General features: G+C 52.2%; 1 protein-coding gene across 1 annotated transcript; it reads left to right on the top strand.

Moving 5' to 3' along the window:
- The first annotated feature begins 314 nt into the window (after nt 1-314).
- Nucleotides 315-17299, top strand: LOC34619200. The gene is made up of 24 exons (XM_026335651.1): nt 315-566; nt 743-1000; nt 2360-2782; nt 2909-3657; nt 3833-3989; nt 4300-4458; nt 5121-5206; nt 5376-5622; nt 6059-6520; nt 7725-8040; nt 9032-9165; nt 9337-9577; nt 10334-10717; nt 11126-11349; nt 11788-11969; nt 12328-12540; nt 12938-13055; nt 13213-13496; nt 13694-13812; nt 14067-14416; nt 14965-15312; nt 15465-15695; nt 15840-17191; nt 17275-17299. The coding sequence occupies exons 1-24, from the start codon at nt 315-317 to the stop codon at nt 17297-17299; spliced, it is 7314 nt and encodes a 2437-aa protein (XP_026191436.1).
- The last annotated feature ends 52 nt before the right edge of the window (nt 17300-17351 follow it).

The raw sequence follows: 17351 nt of genomic DNA, 5'->3' as shown, positions 1-17351 counted from the left end.
GCGTGCTCGCTTGGGGAAGTTTGTAGGGTTCTGCGTCGACGCAGGGGCCCCCCCGCCTTCTGTGCATCGACCTGACGCTACTGCAGCCGCAACTGCAGCAGGAGCACCACACAGTGCGGTGGCAGCAGCAGCTGCAGCAGCAGCTGCTGCTGCATTGATTCGAATGTCGCAGAAGAACCCCATCAAACGCTCAGCTGCAACCCCACCTACAATCGGGAGGCACCGGTTTGTGCGGCGGCGGCAGCAGCAGCAGCAGAAGTAGTAGTAGGAACCCTCCTGCATGAGTGCGTGTTATTATCAGTACAAGCAGCACGATGGCGGGGGGACTGTCGCTGCGCGAGCAGCATGTGGATGTCTCAGTTGACTTCGCGACGCGCTCGGTTTTAGGCTTTTCATCCCTTTCTCTCGAGATCAGTGGAAGCCTTATTGCAGCAGCAGCTGCTGCTGCAGATGCGTTTGCTGCAGCGGCAGGCGCTGCTGCCGATCCTTCCGATCCTGCCCCCTCAGAGAATTCGGAAGGGCCTCTTAACGGAGATACCCTTGTGCCATTCGCCATACCCCTCCACGTATGTAAAATATCCTCTCTGTCTCACTGTTGCTCCTACTTGCACCCCTGGTGCAGCGTCCTCGCTTCACCTGGCGAGCGCTGCCATGAGGGGGCTCCCTTGCCGCGAAATTGGCGATGCTTTGCGTTGTCTGCTCAATTGGCGATGCTTTGCGTTGTCTGCTCATGATGCTGCAGTTGCCGCCTTGCTGCAGCATCATTGCCTGCTGGATAGAAAAGACGCCTGCCTTCTTCCGTCTTGGGCACGATGGACCGCATCAGCAGGAAGAAGAGGAGCCATCAGAGAAGCAGCGAGCACAGAATCCGCAGCAGGAGAAGGATACCTCTCAGCCCTTCCCGCAAGAAGAAGATCAACAACGACAACCACAACTACAACAAGAACGACACCCTGCATGCATCCGGCTGGATCTCTTGGCGTGGCGAGAGGCTCTCAAGGTGGAACTGCTTGGCTTGTCTCTCAGCTTCTGAATGCTAAAATGTCTCGGTGCCCTTTAAGCGTTTTGCGTCGGGGTGCAATGCAGAATGCAGAAGTCACAGGGGTGCGGTGCAGTGGAAGGCATGTGCGAAGACACGCAAGGGGAAGGAGGGGGAAATATGAGCTTCTGGATGTGCGTGTACTTCGTGTCTTCCCGAGGCGAAAACGCTCCACAGGGAAGGGGTTGTAGCACAATGTCTGATGCTCTGAGGGGTGTACCACAATGACTGATGCTTCGCATTTGCTGCAGAATTTCCGAGATGCAGTGCCTCGCCCTGTAGTCTTTATCCAGCTCCCGCCGCTGCTCCAGCAGACTCTGCTGTCGAGGCAGCAAAGTTTCCCAGCGAAGCATGTAAGTTTCCTCTTCCCTCCCTCTCCCCCTCCTTTTCGGTGTGAAAAGACGGCACACTGTTTTTCTGCCGTCTCCTCTGCTCCTGGAATCCCCCTGCCACTGTGCGTTCTTGCATTTCTCTGTAGATCGCCGTATCGCTTATCCGTATTTTTGTCTCGAAATTCTTTTTTTGGCTGCACTCTTGCTTTGTGGATTGCCCATGCGAGGCGTTTCTGTGTGACGGGCAAGCAAGCGCTGAATTGTGACTTTTCTCTACGTCTTGGGTAGCTTTTTGTAGTTTTTTTGTCGCTCTTTCTCTCTCTCTCTCTCTATTTCTCTCTTTCTCTTTTTTTTCTTTCTCTGTCTCTTTTTTTCTCCTCTCTCTCTCTTTCTCGCGCTGAATTGTGACTTTTCTCTACGTCTTGGGTAGTTTTTTTGTAGTTTGTTTTGTCGCTCTCTCTCTCTTTCTATTTCTCTCTTTCTCTTTTTTTTCCTTCTCTGTCTCTTTTTTTCTCCTCTCTTTCTCTTTCTCTCTCTTTCTTTCCCTTTCTGTTTTTCTACGTCTTGGGTAGTTTTTTTGTAGTTTTTTTGTCTCTCTCTCTCTCTATTTCTCTTTTTTCCTTTCTCTGTCTCTTTTTTTCTCCTCTCTTTCTCTTTCTCTCTCTTTCTTTCCCTTTCTGTTTCTCTACGTCTTGGGTAGTTTTTTTGTAGTTTTTTTGTCGCTCTCTCTCTCTATTTCTCTATTTCTCTTTTTTTTTCTTTCTCTCTCTCTTTATTTCTTTCTTTCTTTCTTCCTTTCTCTCTCTCTCTCTCTATTTCTTTCTTTCTCTTTCTCTCTCTCTCTCTCTTTCCCTTTCTCTTTCTCCTTCCTCGAAGGTGTCCAGCGTCCTCCGTCTGCGGAGGAAGGCTGCTTTGCAGAGCATGTGCAAAAGTCGCAGCGAACTGGAGAGACAGACCGCGTCTTTTGTTTGTGCGTGCTGCTGTGCAGAAGCTGAAGGTGTCTATTTCCTTCGTGTTGTCTGGCCTCGTGCCGCAGTGTGGCAGCAGCTTGTTCTTCGCAGAGGAGTCGTACAGAGACAGCCAGGGCTATCTGCGTCGACAGCTGTTGCTGCAAACGCTGCAAGGCGCTGCAGTATGTCCTCCCTGGTTTCCCACGCTGCCTCAGAGAGCTTACGGAGGCACAGGAGGCGCTGCATGCAATGTTTCGGAGACGATTGCCTCGTCTCAGGCTTCGCCAGCTGAATCCGCGCTTAACTGCAACTGGAAAACGGTGGTAGACGTTCCCGAGGGGTGTTGCGCCGTCATGCCAGGAGTGCTCACACGTCGTTTCTCCGCGGCAGCTTCCAAGCTAAGGCCTTTGTCTGCTGCTGCTGCAGAAGCAGCAGCAGCAGCAGCAGCAGCAGCAGCAGCAGCAGCAGCAGCATGGGCAAGAGGGGCTGGGGATGGTGCTGCTGCTGCTGCTCGCCTTCCCTCGAGAGACGCCGCACGCCGTGAAGCAGCCTTGCCACCAACAGCTGCAGCTGCCGCAGCAGCGGAGGGTCCAGATGCAGACGAGCAGAAGAAGGAGAACGGCGTCGCTGATGTTGCTGCTCCTTCTGCCGCTGCGAGGAGCAAGCCGACGTCGCAGAGCTACTGCGTGGACTGTGTGGAGGGAGCGGCTCACGGCTGCTGCTGCGCTTTCGGCAGAAACCAGCCTCTGCATTTGATGCTTCGCCATCCCCTCCAGTGGCAGCAGCAGCTACCGCTGGATAGCATTTGGGGGTGCCTTCTTCCGCAGGCAGAGCAGCAACAGCTGCAGAAGGACGCGCAGACGCAGATCAAGCGTGGAAAACAGGCAGAGCAAAACGATCTCTCGAACAAAGAAAAGCAGGAGGAGGAGCGCCTCGCGCAAGACGCATGCATCATGCGCGAAGTGTTTGTTTTCGAGGCTCTAAGTAGCCAACGCAAAGCCGGACGGACAGGAGGCAAACCTGCTGCAGCTGCTGCTGCTGCTTTCGCTGTTGCTACACAGCAGCACCTGCAGCAGCAGCAGCAGCAGCAGCAGCACCACGGATCGACTGCAGCTTCCTGTGTGAACGGCACGAACCTCGGCGGCTGTGCTGACGCCTGTGGAAGCAGAGAGGCTTCTGCAGTCGCAGCCCAAGCAGCCGACGTAGCGAGTCGGTCGGTGCTCACCTGGTTGCTGCCGCATCATCTGCTGCTCTTCGCGGGAGAGTTTGCGGCAGTTAGCGGAAACTCTGGACCATATGCCGTCACCGTTGAAAGCATCAACAGTCCTCGCAGGAAGCATTACAGCCAGCACCAGGCAGTGCTGCGGGGGGAAGCCTCAGCGGGTAAGAAAAGACGCGACGCTCGCATTTCTGTAGGGTTTGTTCCTCTTTTTCTCTCTCTCTCTCTCTCTCTGTCTCGAGAGAGACTACGCTATGATTTTCCGAGGCCTTTTTCCGAGGAGATTGTCTAGAGTCAGTCGCCAGTGCGTTTCGCGCATTTTCCAAATAGCGCTGCGTTCAAAAAGTTCGCTGGTTTGCGCTGCAGAGGCTTCCCAAGGAGTCGCCTCTGCGCCGATCGTATCGCTTCTCACTCTCAAGGGACTGGAGGAGTGTCTAAGACCAACAACTGTGCGCTAGAACTGCCGAAACAATTTATAAACCTGCCGAAAGCATTTATTCAACAACCCACATCCTTGTCTCTGTAAAAACAGACTCGGAAGCAGCAGCAGTTAGCCTTCCACGTGCGCTGGTCTGCTGGAATTCAAACATAGCGGCACAGGGTGCTTGCTGTTTGCATCCTGCGATTCCGCTTTTGTGCGCGATCGACAAAAGCTTTCTATGAAGATTAGAGAGAGCCTCCACACTGAGCTTCTCCAGAGAGGCTCGCCATTCAAGGGCGGCCTTACATGGGTGTCTGTGTGTTGCAATTGCGGTGTAGGCAGCACTTGCGGAATGTTTGCGCGTCTTTGGCAATGCATTTGGCACCTCCCCTCCTTTCGGATGTCTTTGCCTCCTTTTCTACCCTTTACGCCTCGCTGCTTCCCCGCATTGGAGTTTCCACTCCTCTTCTGCAGTCAGCGCTGCGTTTCATGCAATGGTAGGACGGGACTGGTGTATCTACTGCTGCTGCTGCTGCTGCTGTATCTACTGCTGCTGCTGCTGCTGTATCTACTGCTGCCGCTGCTGCTGCTGTATCTACTGCTGCCGCTGCTGCTGCTGTATCTACTGCTGCTGCTGCTTTTTCTGCTGATGTATCTGCTGCTGTTGCTTCTCTTTTGCTGGTGCTGTTTCCCTTCTGCTGCTTCTCTTTTGCTGGTGCTGTTTCCCTTCTGCTGCTTCTCTTCTGCTGCTGCTGCTTCTCTTCTTTTGCTGCTGCTTCTCTTCTGCTGCTGCTTCTCTTCTGCTGCTGCTGTTTCCCTTCTGCTGCTTCTCTTCTGCTTGTGCTGTTTCCCTTCTGCTGCTTCTCTTCTGCTGCTGCTGCTTCTCTTCTGCTGCTGCTGCTTCTCTTCTGCTGCTGCTGCTTCTCTTCTGCTGCTGCTTCTCTTCTGCTGCTGCTGCTTCTCTTCTGCTGCTGCTTCTCTTCTGCTGCTACTGTATCTGCTGCTGCTGCTTCATCTGCTGCTGCTGCTGCTTCTCTTCTTTTGCTGCTGCTTCTCTTCTTCTGCTGCTGCCCACTGTGCGCGGCATCTGCATGCGCCGCTGCAGCACTGCAGCACAGGCAAGGAAGAGGGATGCAAGTGGGTGCATGCGTCTACGCAGTCCAATGATGCCTCTGCCGCTGGATTGCGGGAGCTGACGGAAGACGCCAATGCGGACTGTGCGATCGCGGCAGAAGTCAATCACGCGTATGAGTAGAAGCCTTATGAGCGTTTTTTTCCCGAAATCGCAGGCTGCAGACAGTGGGGTGCTCCTGTGTTGCTGGGGTGGTGCTTAGACTGTGGACGCCCCTAGATGTTTTCGACTTGCCTTTGCGGCGAGAATAAGAAATTTCTTGCGATCTGGAGCGATTCGCAGGACGGTACAAGAGTACTTGGTCAGCGGTAATCTGGCAGTGTTGCCTCTCGACTGTCTACACAGCGTGTCGGAGTCTGGTGTCATGGGAGTTGGCTATGCGGCGCGAGCGCTGATTGCTGAGGCAATCGCGCACCTGTGGCTAGAGGCCTTTCTCCCCTTAAACAGACTAACGGACGAGAAGGACCTCCTGGGGTGTCTCTACATTGCGACGCTTATTCGGAAGCTCCTCGTGGATGCCTTTATCCAGGTCCAAAATCCACGCATGCGCGCTTGCATGTGCCTCTGCTGCGGAAGCCTTCTTCCTCCCTTCGTTTCCTTGTTTCTTCGTTCTCCCCCCGATATAATATATATATTTTATACATTGTATATGTACATAAATATTGTATTTATGCCTGCCAGGCGTCCCTGTGCCATTTGTAATGGCGACGCTCCTACATGCCGCGTCGCTCTTTTGCTGGATTTCTGTGTCTGCGTGTTCTCTTCACTTGGCTCTCTGCTTTCAATTGTTCCTTCAAGATCCTCTTGTCTGCCTCGGATGCTCGCTTCTTCCCCTGCCTCGCTCGCGCACGCTGGCTGCTTTTTCTGCACTGTTTTTCTGTTCCCACCCTCCCTTCCGCAGCAGCTAAGGGGCCCCTTCCCATATCCGCGTGCTGCTGCGTCACTGCTGATTGTTCAACACACAGGCAAACTTCGGCTTAGTTGAGCTTCGAGTTCGACGATGGGAAAGGCTGCAACGCTACGCAAACCTCTGTGAATTAGGCCTGGAAGAGTTTCCAATCGACCCCGTGGGAGCTCTTGCCAGCAGTGCTGGCAGCGCTGGCGGGAGGTGCCAGCAGCAGCAGCAAACGCAGCAGCAGCAGCAAACGCAGCAGCAGCAGCAAACTCAGCAGCAGCAGCAACTGCAGCAGGCGCTGCCTCCAGTGGAGTGTCTGGTGTACAGCGAGATCTTTCATCTCAAATGCTATGTGGTGCTACATGCACTCGAAGCCCTATTGGCTTCCCAGTCTTTCTTACCCGACAACTTCCTGCGAACATTCTGCTTCACCGATTTCCTCGCAAAGTTCAATCGAAGAAGAGACCCTCCCCATAGCGAGCGCTTCTGGAAGCGGGTGCGATGTGTGGGTGCAGTTGATGCGTCTATCTCTGTGTGTGTGTGTGTGTGTGTCTATCTGTATGTGTGCGTGTCTATCTGTGTGTGTGTGTGTCTATCTGTCTGTGTGTGTGTGTGTCCATCTGTCTGTGTGTGTGTGTGTGCGTATTTGTGTGTGTGTGTGTCTATCTGTGTGTGTGTGTGTCTGTATGTGTGTGTCTATCTGTGTGTGTGTGTCTATCTGTATGTGTGTGTCTATCTGTATGTGTGTGCGTATCTGTGTGTGTGTCTATCTGTGTGTGTGTGTCTATCTGTATGTGTGTGTCTATCTGTGTGTATGTGTCTATCTGTGTATGTGTGTGTCTATCTGTCTGTGTGCGTGTCTATCTGTGTGTGTGTGTGTGTCTGTATGTGTGTGTCTATCTGTCTGTGTGTGTGTCTATCTGTCTGTGTGTGTGTCTATCTGTATGTACGTGTCTATCTGTATGTACGTGTGTCTATCTGTATGTACGTGTGTCTATCTGTATGTACGTGTGTCTATCTGTATGTACGTGTGTCTATCTGTGTGTGTGCGTGTGTCTATCTGTGTGTGTGTGTCTATCTGTGAGTCGAAGTCTGTTTTTTGCGTGCGTGGTGTTTTGAAGACGGAGGGTAATGCTGCTGAGCAGCGCCTCGATCCATGATGACGCTGTCTGTGCATGCGCGGTTCTGAAGCGAAATGCCTTTTCTGCGGCTAGCCGCTTGTTCGGAATCTTGTTGGTTTAGCCTGCATATCCTTGAGGCTTCCCTCTGAGTTTATAGAGAGCGAGCAGCAAGGCCATCAATTCTAATCGCTCGAAAAGCAGCTTTTTCCCCGTAACACGTGGATTTTTCTGTGCGCTTGCGCTTGCAGCTTCTCATCGAAATTACAGCCGTATACGTCTCCTACTGGAATAAGAATCCGCAAACAAGAGCCTCTGGTAAAGGGCTTCTTCGCATGAAGGGGGGAGCTCGCGTGAAGGGAGGCCTTCAAGGGCTTGAGCTCATGGAATCCACACCCGATGAACAAATCAACGCGCAAGTCGGTGCCAGCACCTCTTCGCTTGAATAGTGCACTACCAAGCCTTCAGAGCAGACACTTTTACCGAGGGGATGCAGTGTGTGTCTCTCCCGAGAAGGCGCCTCTGCGCAAGAAGCGGCAGCAGCGGCTCTTGCCTCCATGGCTTGCAGAGGGGAAGGCACAGCCTTAAGGCTGTGGTTGTGTGTTGTGGCTCTTGTAGGAGCATGAGGCTCTGACGCAGCTCGAGGAGGGTTTGCAGCTTTTCAAAAGCGCCTTCGTTTGTGGAACGGGGTGCCCTCAGCTTTCGCTGTCCTTTGTGCTGCAACTGCAACGCAAAGGATCCGCAATGGATCTCTTTGCCTTCGAGCTGGATCTCCTCGCGCTCCAGCCACCACCTCCCCTAACAGAACCTCTGCAACCCCACAGACAGCAGCAACAGCAACAAGAGCAACAAGCGCAACAAGCGCAACAGCAAACGAATTCCCCTGAAGCACCACAAACAGACAAGGCTGGCATTTCCCTCTTCTACCCAGCAGGTATCCCTTGTGCCTCGAGTCTGATAGGCACTACGTGCATGTCTGTATATCTCCTTTAGTTCGTCGTCTAGGCCACCAGGAGTAAACAAACTCAAAAACGCGTGTTTTCCCAGTGCATGCATGCGTGTAGCCACAAGGGCCTTTCCAAGAAACTCGGCATGGATGCAACCTTCGAAAGGATTTCTTCTCCACCTCCCGCAGATATATATATATATATGTGTATGTGTATGTGTGTATTATTTAGGTACGTGTGTATTATTTGTGTGTATGTGTACGTGTGTATTATTCGTGTGCATGTGTATGTGTGTATTATCTGTGTGTATGTGTATGTGTCTATCATTTGTGTGTGTGTGTGCGTGTGTATTGTTTGTGTGTGTGTATGTGTATGTGTGTATTATTTGTGTATGTGTGTATTATTTGTGTGTGTGTATGTGTATGTGTGTATTGCTTTTGTGTGTGTATGTGCATTATTTGTGTATGTGTTTGTATTATTTCTCTGTGTATTTGTATTATCTGTGTGTGTGTAACATGTGTATGTATGTGTCTACCATGTGCATGTATGTGTCTACCATGTGTATGTATGTGTGTAACATGTGTATGTATGTGTATAGCATGTGTATGTATGTGTGTAACATGTGTATGTATGTGTATAATATGTGTATGTGTGTGTATAACATGTGTATGTATGTGTCTACCATGTGTATGTATGTGTATAACGTGTGTATGTGTGTGTGTAATATGTGTATGTATGTGTATAACATGTGTATGTATGTGTATAACATGTGTATGTGTGTGTATAGCATGTGTATGTATGTGTATAATATGTGCATGTGTGTGTGTAATGTGTGTATGTATGTGTATAGCATGTGTATCTATGTGTATAACATGTGTATGTATGTGTATAACATGTGTATGTATGTGTATAGCATGTGTATGTATGTGTATAACATGTGTATGTGTGTGTGTAATGTGTGTATGGATGGCTGCTCAGACCTGGGAGGACTTGGCGCGTTCAACCTGTGGCAGGCTCAGGAGATGGCGAGCAGCGATCGAGGAGAATTGTCTCTTCGCATGGCAGCTGGCAGTCCCCTCCACCCCGCTGTCTCTTCATGGGAAGCCCTCCTTGTGCGTCTCCTTTGGCCAGCGCTGCTAAGACCGCATCGCCACAGCAGCAGCAGCAGCAGCAGCAGCAGCAGTGTGAGTTTCAGCGGCAGTCTGTTGCACAGGGGAATTTTCAGCAGCGAGACGCTCCCCAGTTCTACCATCTCCTTGAAGGAGAGGCTGAAAGTATTCCAGGGATTGCACGATCCGGTAGACGTTGTGGGGAGAGACGGAAACTTCATCTTAGGGTTTGGCTACGTTGGCGATATCCCTGCTCCCCTTAATGCTGGCAGGGGGCCCCTTTGGCAGGCTTTGCAAGAAGCTAAAAAGCGTTGCATGCAAAAGCAGCAGCAGCAGCAGCAGCAGATGTCGGAAGAAGATCCCAACGATCAGGCAGGCGATGCATTCGCCGCAGTTTGCGTCGATAACGAACGCGGTAAATGGACATCGACCTTTCATGTACACATATATATAGATGTATATGGATGTATATGGATGTGTATGGATGTGTATGTATGGATGTATATATATCTATAGATGTATATATGTATGGATGTGCCTGAAAGCCTTTCTGGTATTTGCATATCTGTACGTTCAGTTAAGGGTCCTGCTTACTGTAGAGCTAGAATTTGTGTATCTATATATATGTACACATATATATATATATATATACATATATCTATATATCTGTATGTATATTTGTGTGTGAATATAAGTATGCCTGTATAATGTATGCATGTATGTGTGTTTATGTGTGTTCAAATGTTTATATGTTTGTTTATGTGTAGATATGTATGTACCATGGGTATGTGAATATATGTGTATATATGTGCGTGTTCATGTATATGTATATATATATATATATATATATATATATATATATATATATGCATATGTGTATTTTGTACATGTTGACGTACATGTGAATGTATGTCCACATGTGTATTCAAGTGAATGCATTTGAATAAAAATATGTATATATGTATATGTTTATATGTATGTGTACTTGGATATGTGTGTGTTTTGTACATGTGCATTTGCATACATATACATATATACATATACATATATATATGGATCTCTAACTCTCTCTCTCTCCATGTATGCGTAAATTCATAGGTGGTTGTGTATGCGTGTATGTATGCATGTGTATATGTGTGTGTATGTGTGTGGTTTGGGGGTGTCTGTACAGCTCCTCCTTCAGTGCCGGTTGCGACAACGGGGGGCCTTCCCATGTGGTCTCGGTTGTTGCAGCAGAGAGATTTTCTTTTGCGATTGCGAGCATCCAGCGGCAGAGCGCCTTGGAATCGCAGTGTTGGGGTGTATGTACATTCTGTGCCCCCCGCGGCTATCCCCGTTTCGTTTGTTGGCGAGCTCTTTCCCGAAGCTGCAGAAGGGCTAGGACCTGGCAGCGCTTTCAGCAGCGGTGTTAGCAGCGAGGATGCGTGTTGCTGTCGCATGCTCGAAGACGGTGTGCTGCAGTACACTGGCATGCGGATAGCGCCTCCCTCTGCACCTGTGCAGCAACAGCTGCTGTCTCTACAGCAGCCTTCTGCGTACTTGTGTTTGTCCTCCGGCTTTGAGAAATACTGGCTCCCCGCCTTGCAGCTGCAAGTAGTCGATGACGATCTCATAAGAGGCAGCACGATCAAGCTGAAAGAGGGGGCACTGCCTCTCAGATTCGCCATTGACGCAAGGGCAGAACGTGGACGGTGAGAGAAGGAAGGAATGGAGGGGAAGTTCCTTCGCGCGCTGAAAATGCAAAAAGCTCTCCGTATTTCGAGCTGCAGCGTGCTGCTGCTGGGGCAAGCATCACGCGTTGGAAGGGGGAGAAGCAGGTGGCTGCAAAAGTAGCGGAAGCCACGATGGCAGTTTTTTTCCCACGTCTTTCCGCGAGCAATTCGCGTCTCCGAATCGTTTGGCGTGCAGTCTCGCGGTGAAGCGTGAAAAGGCGCATGAGTGTGTGGCTGTCTGCTGCGAAACAGGAAAAAAGTCGCGATGAAAGGTGACAGAATGCTGCACGGTCCCAACAGCAGCAAAGTCCTCATGAAGGCAGCAGCAGCTGCTGCCGCAGCCACAGACGCGCCAGCAGCAGCAGCAGCAGCAGCTGCTGCTGCTGCTGCGCAAGCAGCAGCTACAGCAGAAGGTCCTGAAGCCTCAGGAGCGAGGAGTGCTGCGGGAGGAACGGCCACTGGCGATCGCATTACCGTAAGTTTTTTCTCTCTCTGTCTCTCTCTCTCTGTCTCTTTCGTTTAAGTGCGTAGCAATTGCAATTGTCTCGAGAGCTACGCAGCATGTTAGCCACCCACCAACTTTCAGATCTTGCGAGGGCACAAAACGAGCAGCACTGCGAGCGGCACACGGCAAATTCAGAGACAGGTGTTCTATTCAACTCTAACCTGATGGCGTCTTGTCGTGGCACAGCTGCCAATTTTATGATCAGCGCGTTCCGAGAGGCACTTGTTCATGTGTGAAATGTATGTGCATGTACGTACGTGCATATGTATAATTGGAAGTGTATGTATGAATGTAAATATATGTATATATATATGTATTTATGTGTATATGTATGTACGTATATGTATGTATATATACATACATACACACACACATATATGTGCGTGTATGTCTTGTTATTTCTTGCAGTTTGCAGGCGTTCTGAGCAGCAGCGATCGCGCCTTATTCGAGTCACTCAAGCGGTGTGTGCTCCAGCGGCACCCCTCTCTGCTGTCTTTGGATAACAGATCATTGGTAGCAAAAGTCAACAGCAAGACGAAGCTGCCTGTACTGTGGATTCGAGCAGATCCTTATCAGGCGTGGCCTGCCAGGTGAGCTCAGAAACGGAACGCTGTCTTGCTGAGACTTCTGAGGTGTTTTCTTCTTCTGAAACAGTCCTGAGGGAGGAAGGGGGGATAGGGTTCGGTCGGGAATTATGCCTTTAGCTGGCAGTCTAGAGGTGCAACAGTCGGCGTGTGTCGAACAGGGTGTTGCAAAGAAAGCGCACATGGCAGGCAACGCTGAAAAAGACTGGGAAAATACATAAACGCCTTCGCTTTACCAGGGGCGGAGCATTTGGAATTGTCTTGATGGGGGTTCGCATGCATGCATGCATGCATGCATGTGTGTGTGTCTATGTGTATGTATGTGTGTTTGTATGTATATATATTTGTGCGCTGCATGTGAAAGAATCCGTCGCTGCCAGAGTGGCTCCATGTGGGAGCAGCAGATGCTGTCGGAAACTTCGGTTGCTTCCCAGCTGGAAGCTGCGACTGCGTTGGGCTCTCTTCTTCCAGTAGCTGAGCCTCATGGGGGACTAAGTGGAGAGGATCCTGTGGCAGCGCATGCAATTAAGGCCCTCAGCACCGCCATGGCTGCTCACAGATCTCACCCCTTTCTGAGGTGTGTGTGTATGTCTGATAAATAATATATATATATATATCTGTCTCTGTCTCTGTGTTTGTGCGTGTCCGTGTGTCTCTCTCACTGTCTCTGTATCTCTTTCTCTGTCTCTCTAATTCTCTCTCTCTGTCTCGCTCTCTCTCTAACTCTCTCTCTGTCTCTCTAACTCTCTCTCTGTCTCTGTCTCTCTCTAACTCTCTCTCTCTGTCTCTCTCTGTCTCTGTCTCTCTAACTCTCTCTCTTGGAGCTCTCCCGCCAAGTTCTCCCTCCCCAGTGTGTAGACGATAGTAGACTCAAGAAAGCCCTCGCCGCATTGCCGATGTGCTTTGAGAACTATTCCAAGGATCAGCATGCAAGTGCAGCTTGGCATGTGTTGCTGCGTATGTTGCAACAACAGGGCACGTGCAGCGTATGCACTTTGCAGACTGCAAAACGCATGCAGCGAAGAGAGCTCTGAGGCGTGGAATGCCATCGCCAGATACATTGCGTCATTTCATAGCGAAGCCGTGCTCGAGGTAAGGCAGCAAGACGAAGAGAACGCAACAAACATTGGAAGCCTCGTTGCTCGTTGCTGGACCCTACTTAGCGTGCATGCAAAACAGTGGGTGTTGTGTGTGGAGGGTGGGCTTGCGAGGTGTTTGGGGCTTCTGCATGCGAAAGTTTTTGTTACAGGCTGACGTGAACGAAGTCGTTTCGCCTCCACCCCCCTTAGAGGCCTTGGCGTCGGGGGACGGAGACTTCAGTGCAGCAGCAGCAGCAGCAGCAGCAGCAGCAGCAGCAGCAGCAGCAGCAGCAGTTGCCACTGCCTCAGGACAGCCTGCAGCGGGAGGAAGCCAGGGGAAAGGCACTCAAGGAGAGGCTTTGCGGCTGTCAGATTACGCCTGCACTGGACCTGAGAGTCGCTTTTTGCGGCACTTCTACGCGGCAGCTTCCCTCGTCAGAGACTCTAAAGGACTGTATGGCTTCCTGCTGCATCTGCTTGCATGCGGTCGACGGTGGCTGCACTGTTGCGGCTTTTTTCGTGGTGCTTTCGCTAGCTGCCATCGAGCAGTGTTGGACGGCTGTGCTTGCCCTGCTGCGTGTCGGTGTTTTCTCCACAGTGGCAGCTACTCTCGCAGTCGCTCAGCTCCTGTGTGCTTGCGTGGCTGCGCAGATCTCCCCCTGCGGCTATAGATTTCCTGCTGCAGCCGCTGCAGCAAATGGAAGTCGCATCATCTGCATCCGACATCTCGACCCTCATGTCTCTAGGCGCCTCAGTAGTGGACTGTCTAGGCAACCTGAGGTGGCCGTACACCCCATATCCAGCCCACGCTGAGGCGAGACATCCGTACTTCGCATTCGCCAAGGTACGAACAACACCCGCTATCTGCGTCACGCAGCGGAATGTGATACTATTACTACCATCACTACTGCTACTACTGGTGCTTTCTGCTGCGACAGCACGACCAGCGATCTCGCCGAGCGCAAAAGAGAAGGGGGCACTCCGAACGCGCCTCTTGCAAGGATTTCATGCGCCTCTCTCCTAGGCAGCGTTTCTGCTGATGCGACTCTGCAGACTGGCTATCTGCTGCCTTCCGCTGGCAGTGTGGATGGCAATAGGAATATCAAGGGACTGTCTTCTGTGTTTACCGCGCAACCCCCCCCTTTTGGCCCTTCTTGCGGCTGCTCGTGTGCGGCGATGGTGGACGCGGATTTTTCCGCCGCATTTGGAGCAGACGAAAGCGGAGGGAGGGGAGGCGTGAGAGAGAGCATGATGAGCGATGCGGCGTGGGAAGTGTTTGTCCTTTCGAACTGCCGCGGGCTGAAGATGGCTTGGATAGACGCTTGGCGTCTCTTCCGACTAGACACAGTCAAGGCTCTCGCTTCCCCCCGAAAGGTAAACGCGTGAATGGCAACGGGGAGAAACGGGAGGGAGGGACGAAGGGGGAGATCTCTGTGCGGCATGAAGGCTCACTTAGAGGATTGAGGGGCTGGTGCATGCAGATGCACGGCAGCCTCAATCCTTGAAGAGGTAGAGAGACAGAGAGAGACAGAGAGAGACAGATAGACAGATAGAGAGAGACAGATAGACAGACAGAGAGAGACAGATAGACAGACAGAGAGAGACAGATCGACAGACAGAGAGAGACATCTTGTGAGGGCAGCAGTCGAGTTAGGGCAGGGGAGAGACTGCTGTTTTTTGCTGAGATAGAAGCCGAAGCAGCTAGCCGCAGCTGAGAGAGACAAGAGAAGACGGCGACGCTGCAGCCACAAGGGGGCTTAAAATTAGTCCCCGCAGCAGCTGGCTGCACACGTAGGAGGTGACTGACTTGGCTGAAGGGCATCTCTAGAGGGGGCAGTTCGAAGTCTCCCGCAATATGTGGCAGTGTCGCTGCAGCAGCAGCCTCTCTGTTTGCGCTGCCATTGTTGCTGCCGCTGCTGCAGGAGATGACGTGTGGCTTTCTACGCGCTATTAGCCGCAATGCTGTTTTACGGGATTTGACACGTCGGAGATTCGTTGGGGGCACTGGAGAAAGCACCTCAGATGCCACTTACGCGCTCTCAGAGGCTGGCAGTAGCGCCGTGGGGGGGAGGAAACAACCCTTGGTGCTAGATGTGGTCAAGACTGGCTTTTCGCCGCAGCCTCAGACCTCACCGCTTGCGGAGTGGCATGCAGAATTTGAAGTGCCTTTCGACTTCCTGCATTTCATGGGGTGCCCCCTGCAACGCGAATTCCTCGAGAGCATAGCGCCTGCGGCAGCCGAAGTGCTGCTTGCCTACGACAGCTCTCTGGTGCCTACACACTGCTACTTGTAGAGAGCAGGCAGAGCTGAGCACAGCCATCGGCCCTCTCGCCGCCTCTTGAGAGAGGGATGCTGCCACGCATGCACGCGCGGGTGTAATCCGCAAGGGCAGTCTGCATGCGCGCTGGCGTGATTTTGCAGGTGCAAAGGGAAGCCCGTGCAGCCTTGCTGAAGGTTTGCTGCGAGGGAGCCGTCCGCGTGTACAGAGTGCCAGTTTTCCAAAATGCAGCAGCAGCAAAAGGAAGCGCTAGGAGGCAGCCTCCCCCTCAGCAACAACAGAACCAGCAACAAAAACACCAGCAGGAAAAAAAACAGCCGTGGTGCCTCATTTCAAAGTTCGTGACGCCTGAAGAACAAGTCTTGAGAGCGCAGGTGCGGCCATACTTTGACGGGTGTTTCTTACGGCACTGGCAATGCAGCACCTCGCTGTGCCGAGAAGGCTCCGCTAGCTTTCTGCCGCCTTGGCGATATTTTCTTCGTGTGTCTCCGATTTAACGGCGATGCTGTGCGTATCAGGTTGGCGTTGGCATCTACACGGCGCTGCAAGTGGCTGTCTGCTTAGACACCCCTGTGGGAGATCCGCAGGGGTGTCTTTGGGCAAGTTTGCTGCAGCTGTTGCAGGAGCTTAGGATTGCGAATCCGATGCTCTTTCTTCCCTTCTCCGCGCATGCGCCAGGCCTCTTGCTCCCCGAGAAGGGGGAGATCAAGTCGAAAGCAGAAAACAGCAAAGAAAAACTGCTGCAGCACAAGGATCAGCAGCATAAGCAGCATCAGCAGCATTTCAAGCATGAGCACACTCTCGAGCAGCAGCCTCAAGTGTGCTGTTTGCTCGGGTGCCTTGGCAGCCACTGCGACGTTAGCCCTCCCCCGTCTGCCTCGGCCGTAGCGCTGCACAATCATCTTGTGGCTGTGGGGTGTTTTGTTGCTCGTGCATGCAACACTTTGTTGCACTGTCACATGCAGCAGCAGCTGCAGCGCCTGCAGCTGACAGCCAGTGCGTCGTCAAGTTTGCAGCATCTCTCTCAAGTTCGCAGTTTTCTCTTCGGTGTGGGAACAGCGCCTTGCTGGCTGCCGTTACAAAGAGAACTTGCTGCCTCCCTCTGCAGGAGGCGCTCCTGCGCAGCAGCGACTTCTGCCCCTTTCGATCCGGGAGCAGCTGCAGGGGCAGCCGCTTTTGCTGCATGCGCTGCGCCTGATATCTGTGTGCCTCCCCAAACAGCAGCAGTGCTTCCCCCCCCGCTTCCGCTTCGCTTCCCTTCGTCCGCAGTGGCAGCAGCTCCTCCGCTTCACGGCAAGGGCGGGAGGCTCGTGGTACATGCGCCATGCGTGTCTGTGATATCGGGGTACTTGACGTTTCCTCGCAGCGGAAGTCGCCAGCAGAAGATGTGGCGATTCAAACGCAAGTACATCGACAGAGCAGATCCTGGCTGCGACTGGGTAGCCGTTGCTCTCGACGCAGTAGCTGCACTTCTGGAGTTGCCAGAGGCTGCCTGGTTCTCCCCCGATCCGGAGACTACGGCTGTTGGATACAGATCCGTGATTGCGGAGCCCATGTGGCTGCGGAAAGTGCAAGCGAGACTCAAGGCAGACTTGTATGCCCTCCCCTACCACTTCAAGCAGGATGTTGCCCTCATCTTCAAGAACGCAAGACACTTCAACGCGCCTCACGACAGAGCCTACAGGGACTGCTGCGTGTTGGAACAAAAATTCAATGCGCTGTGGGCTCCCATCAACGCAGCCTTCCAGAGAGCTGCGCGGTACAAGCGGCAGCAGCAGCAGCAGCAGTCTCAGCAAGCCACGCACCAACAGCAGACGCCGCAAGAAGAAACGGCTCAGAGTCATGAGGAACTCCCCAATTCCGAAAAGACGTCCCTCACCCCTGTCGATGACACTGCGGCTATCTCCAAACACACCTCCACCAGTCCAGACGCTGCCTCTGCCACGCAAAAAGAAGAATTCGTGCCGCTCTCAACTGACCATAAACTGTTGCAACAACAGACAGAAGCACTCCCGCAGGAACCTCGAGAC

Source organism: Cyclospora cayetanensis, unplaced genomic scaffold (assembly GCF_002999335.1).
Source record: "Cyclospora cayetanensis isolate NF1_C8 unplaced genomic scaffold, CcayRef3 CcayRef3_contig_114, whole genome shotgun sequence".
NCBI classification, from domain to species: Eukaryota; Apicomplexa; class Conoidasida; order Eucoccidiorida; family Eimeriidae; genus Cyclospora; species Cyclospora cayetanensis.
Note: the sequence above shows the minus strand (reverse complement) of the source record. Positions and strands in the feature narration are given on the sequence as shown.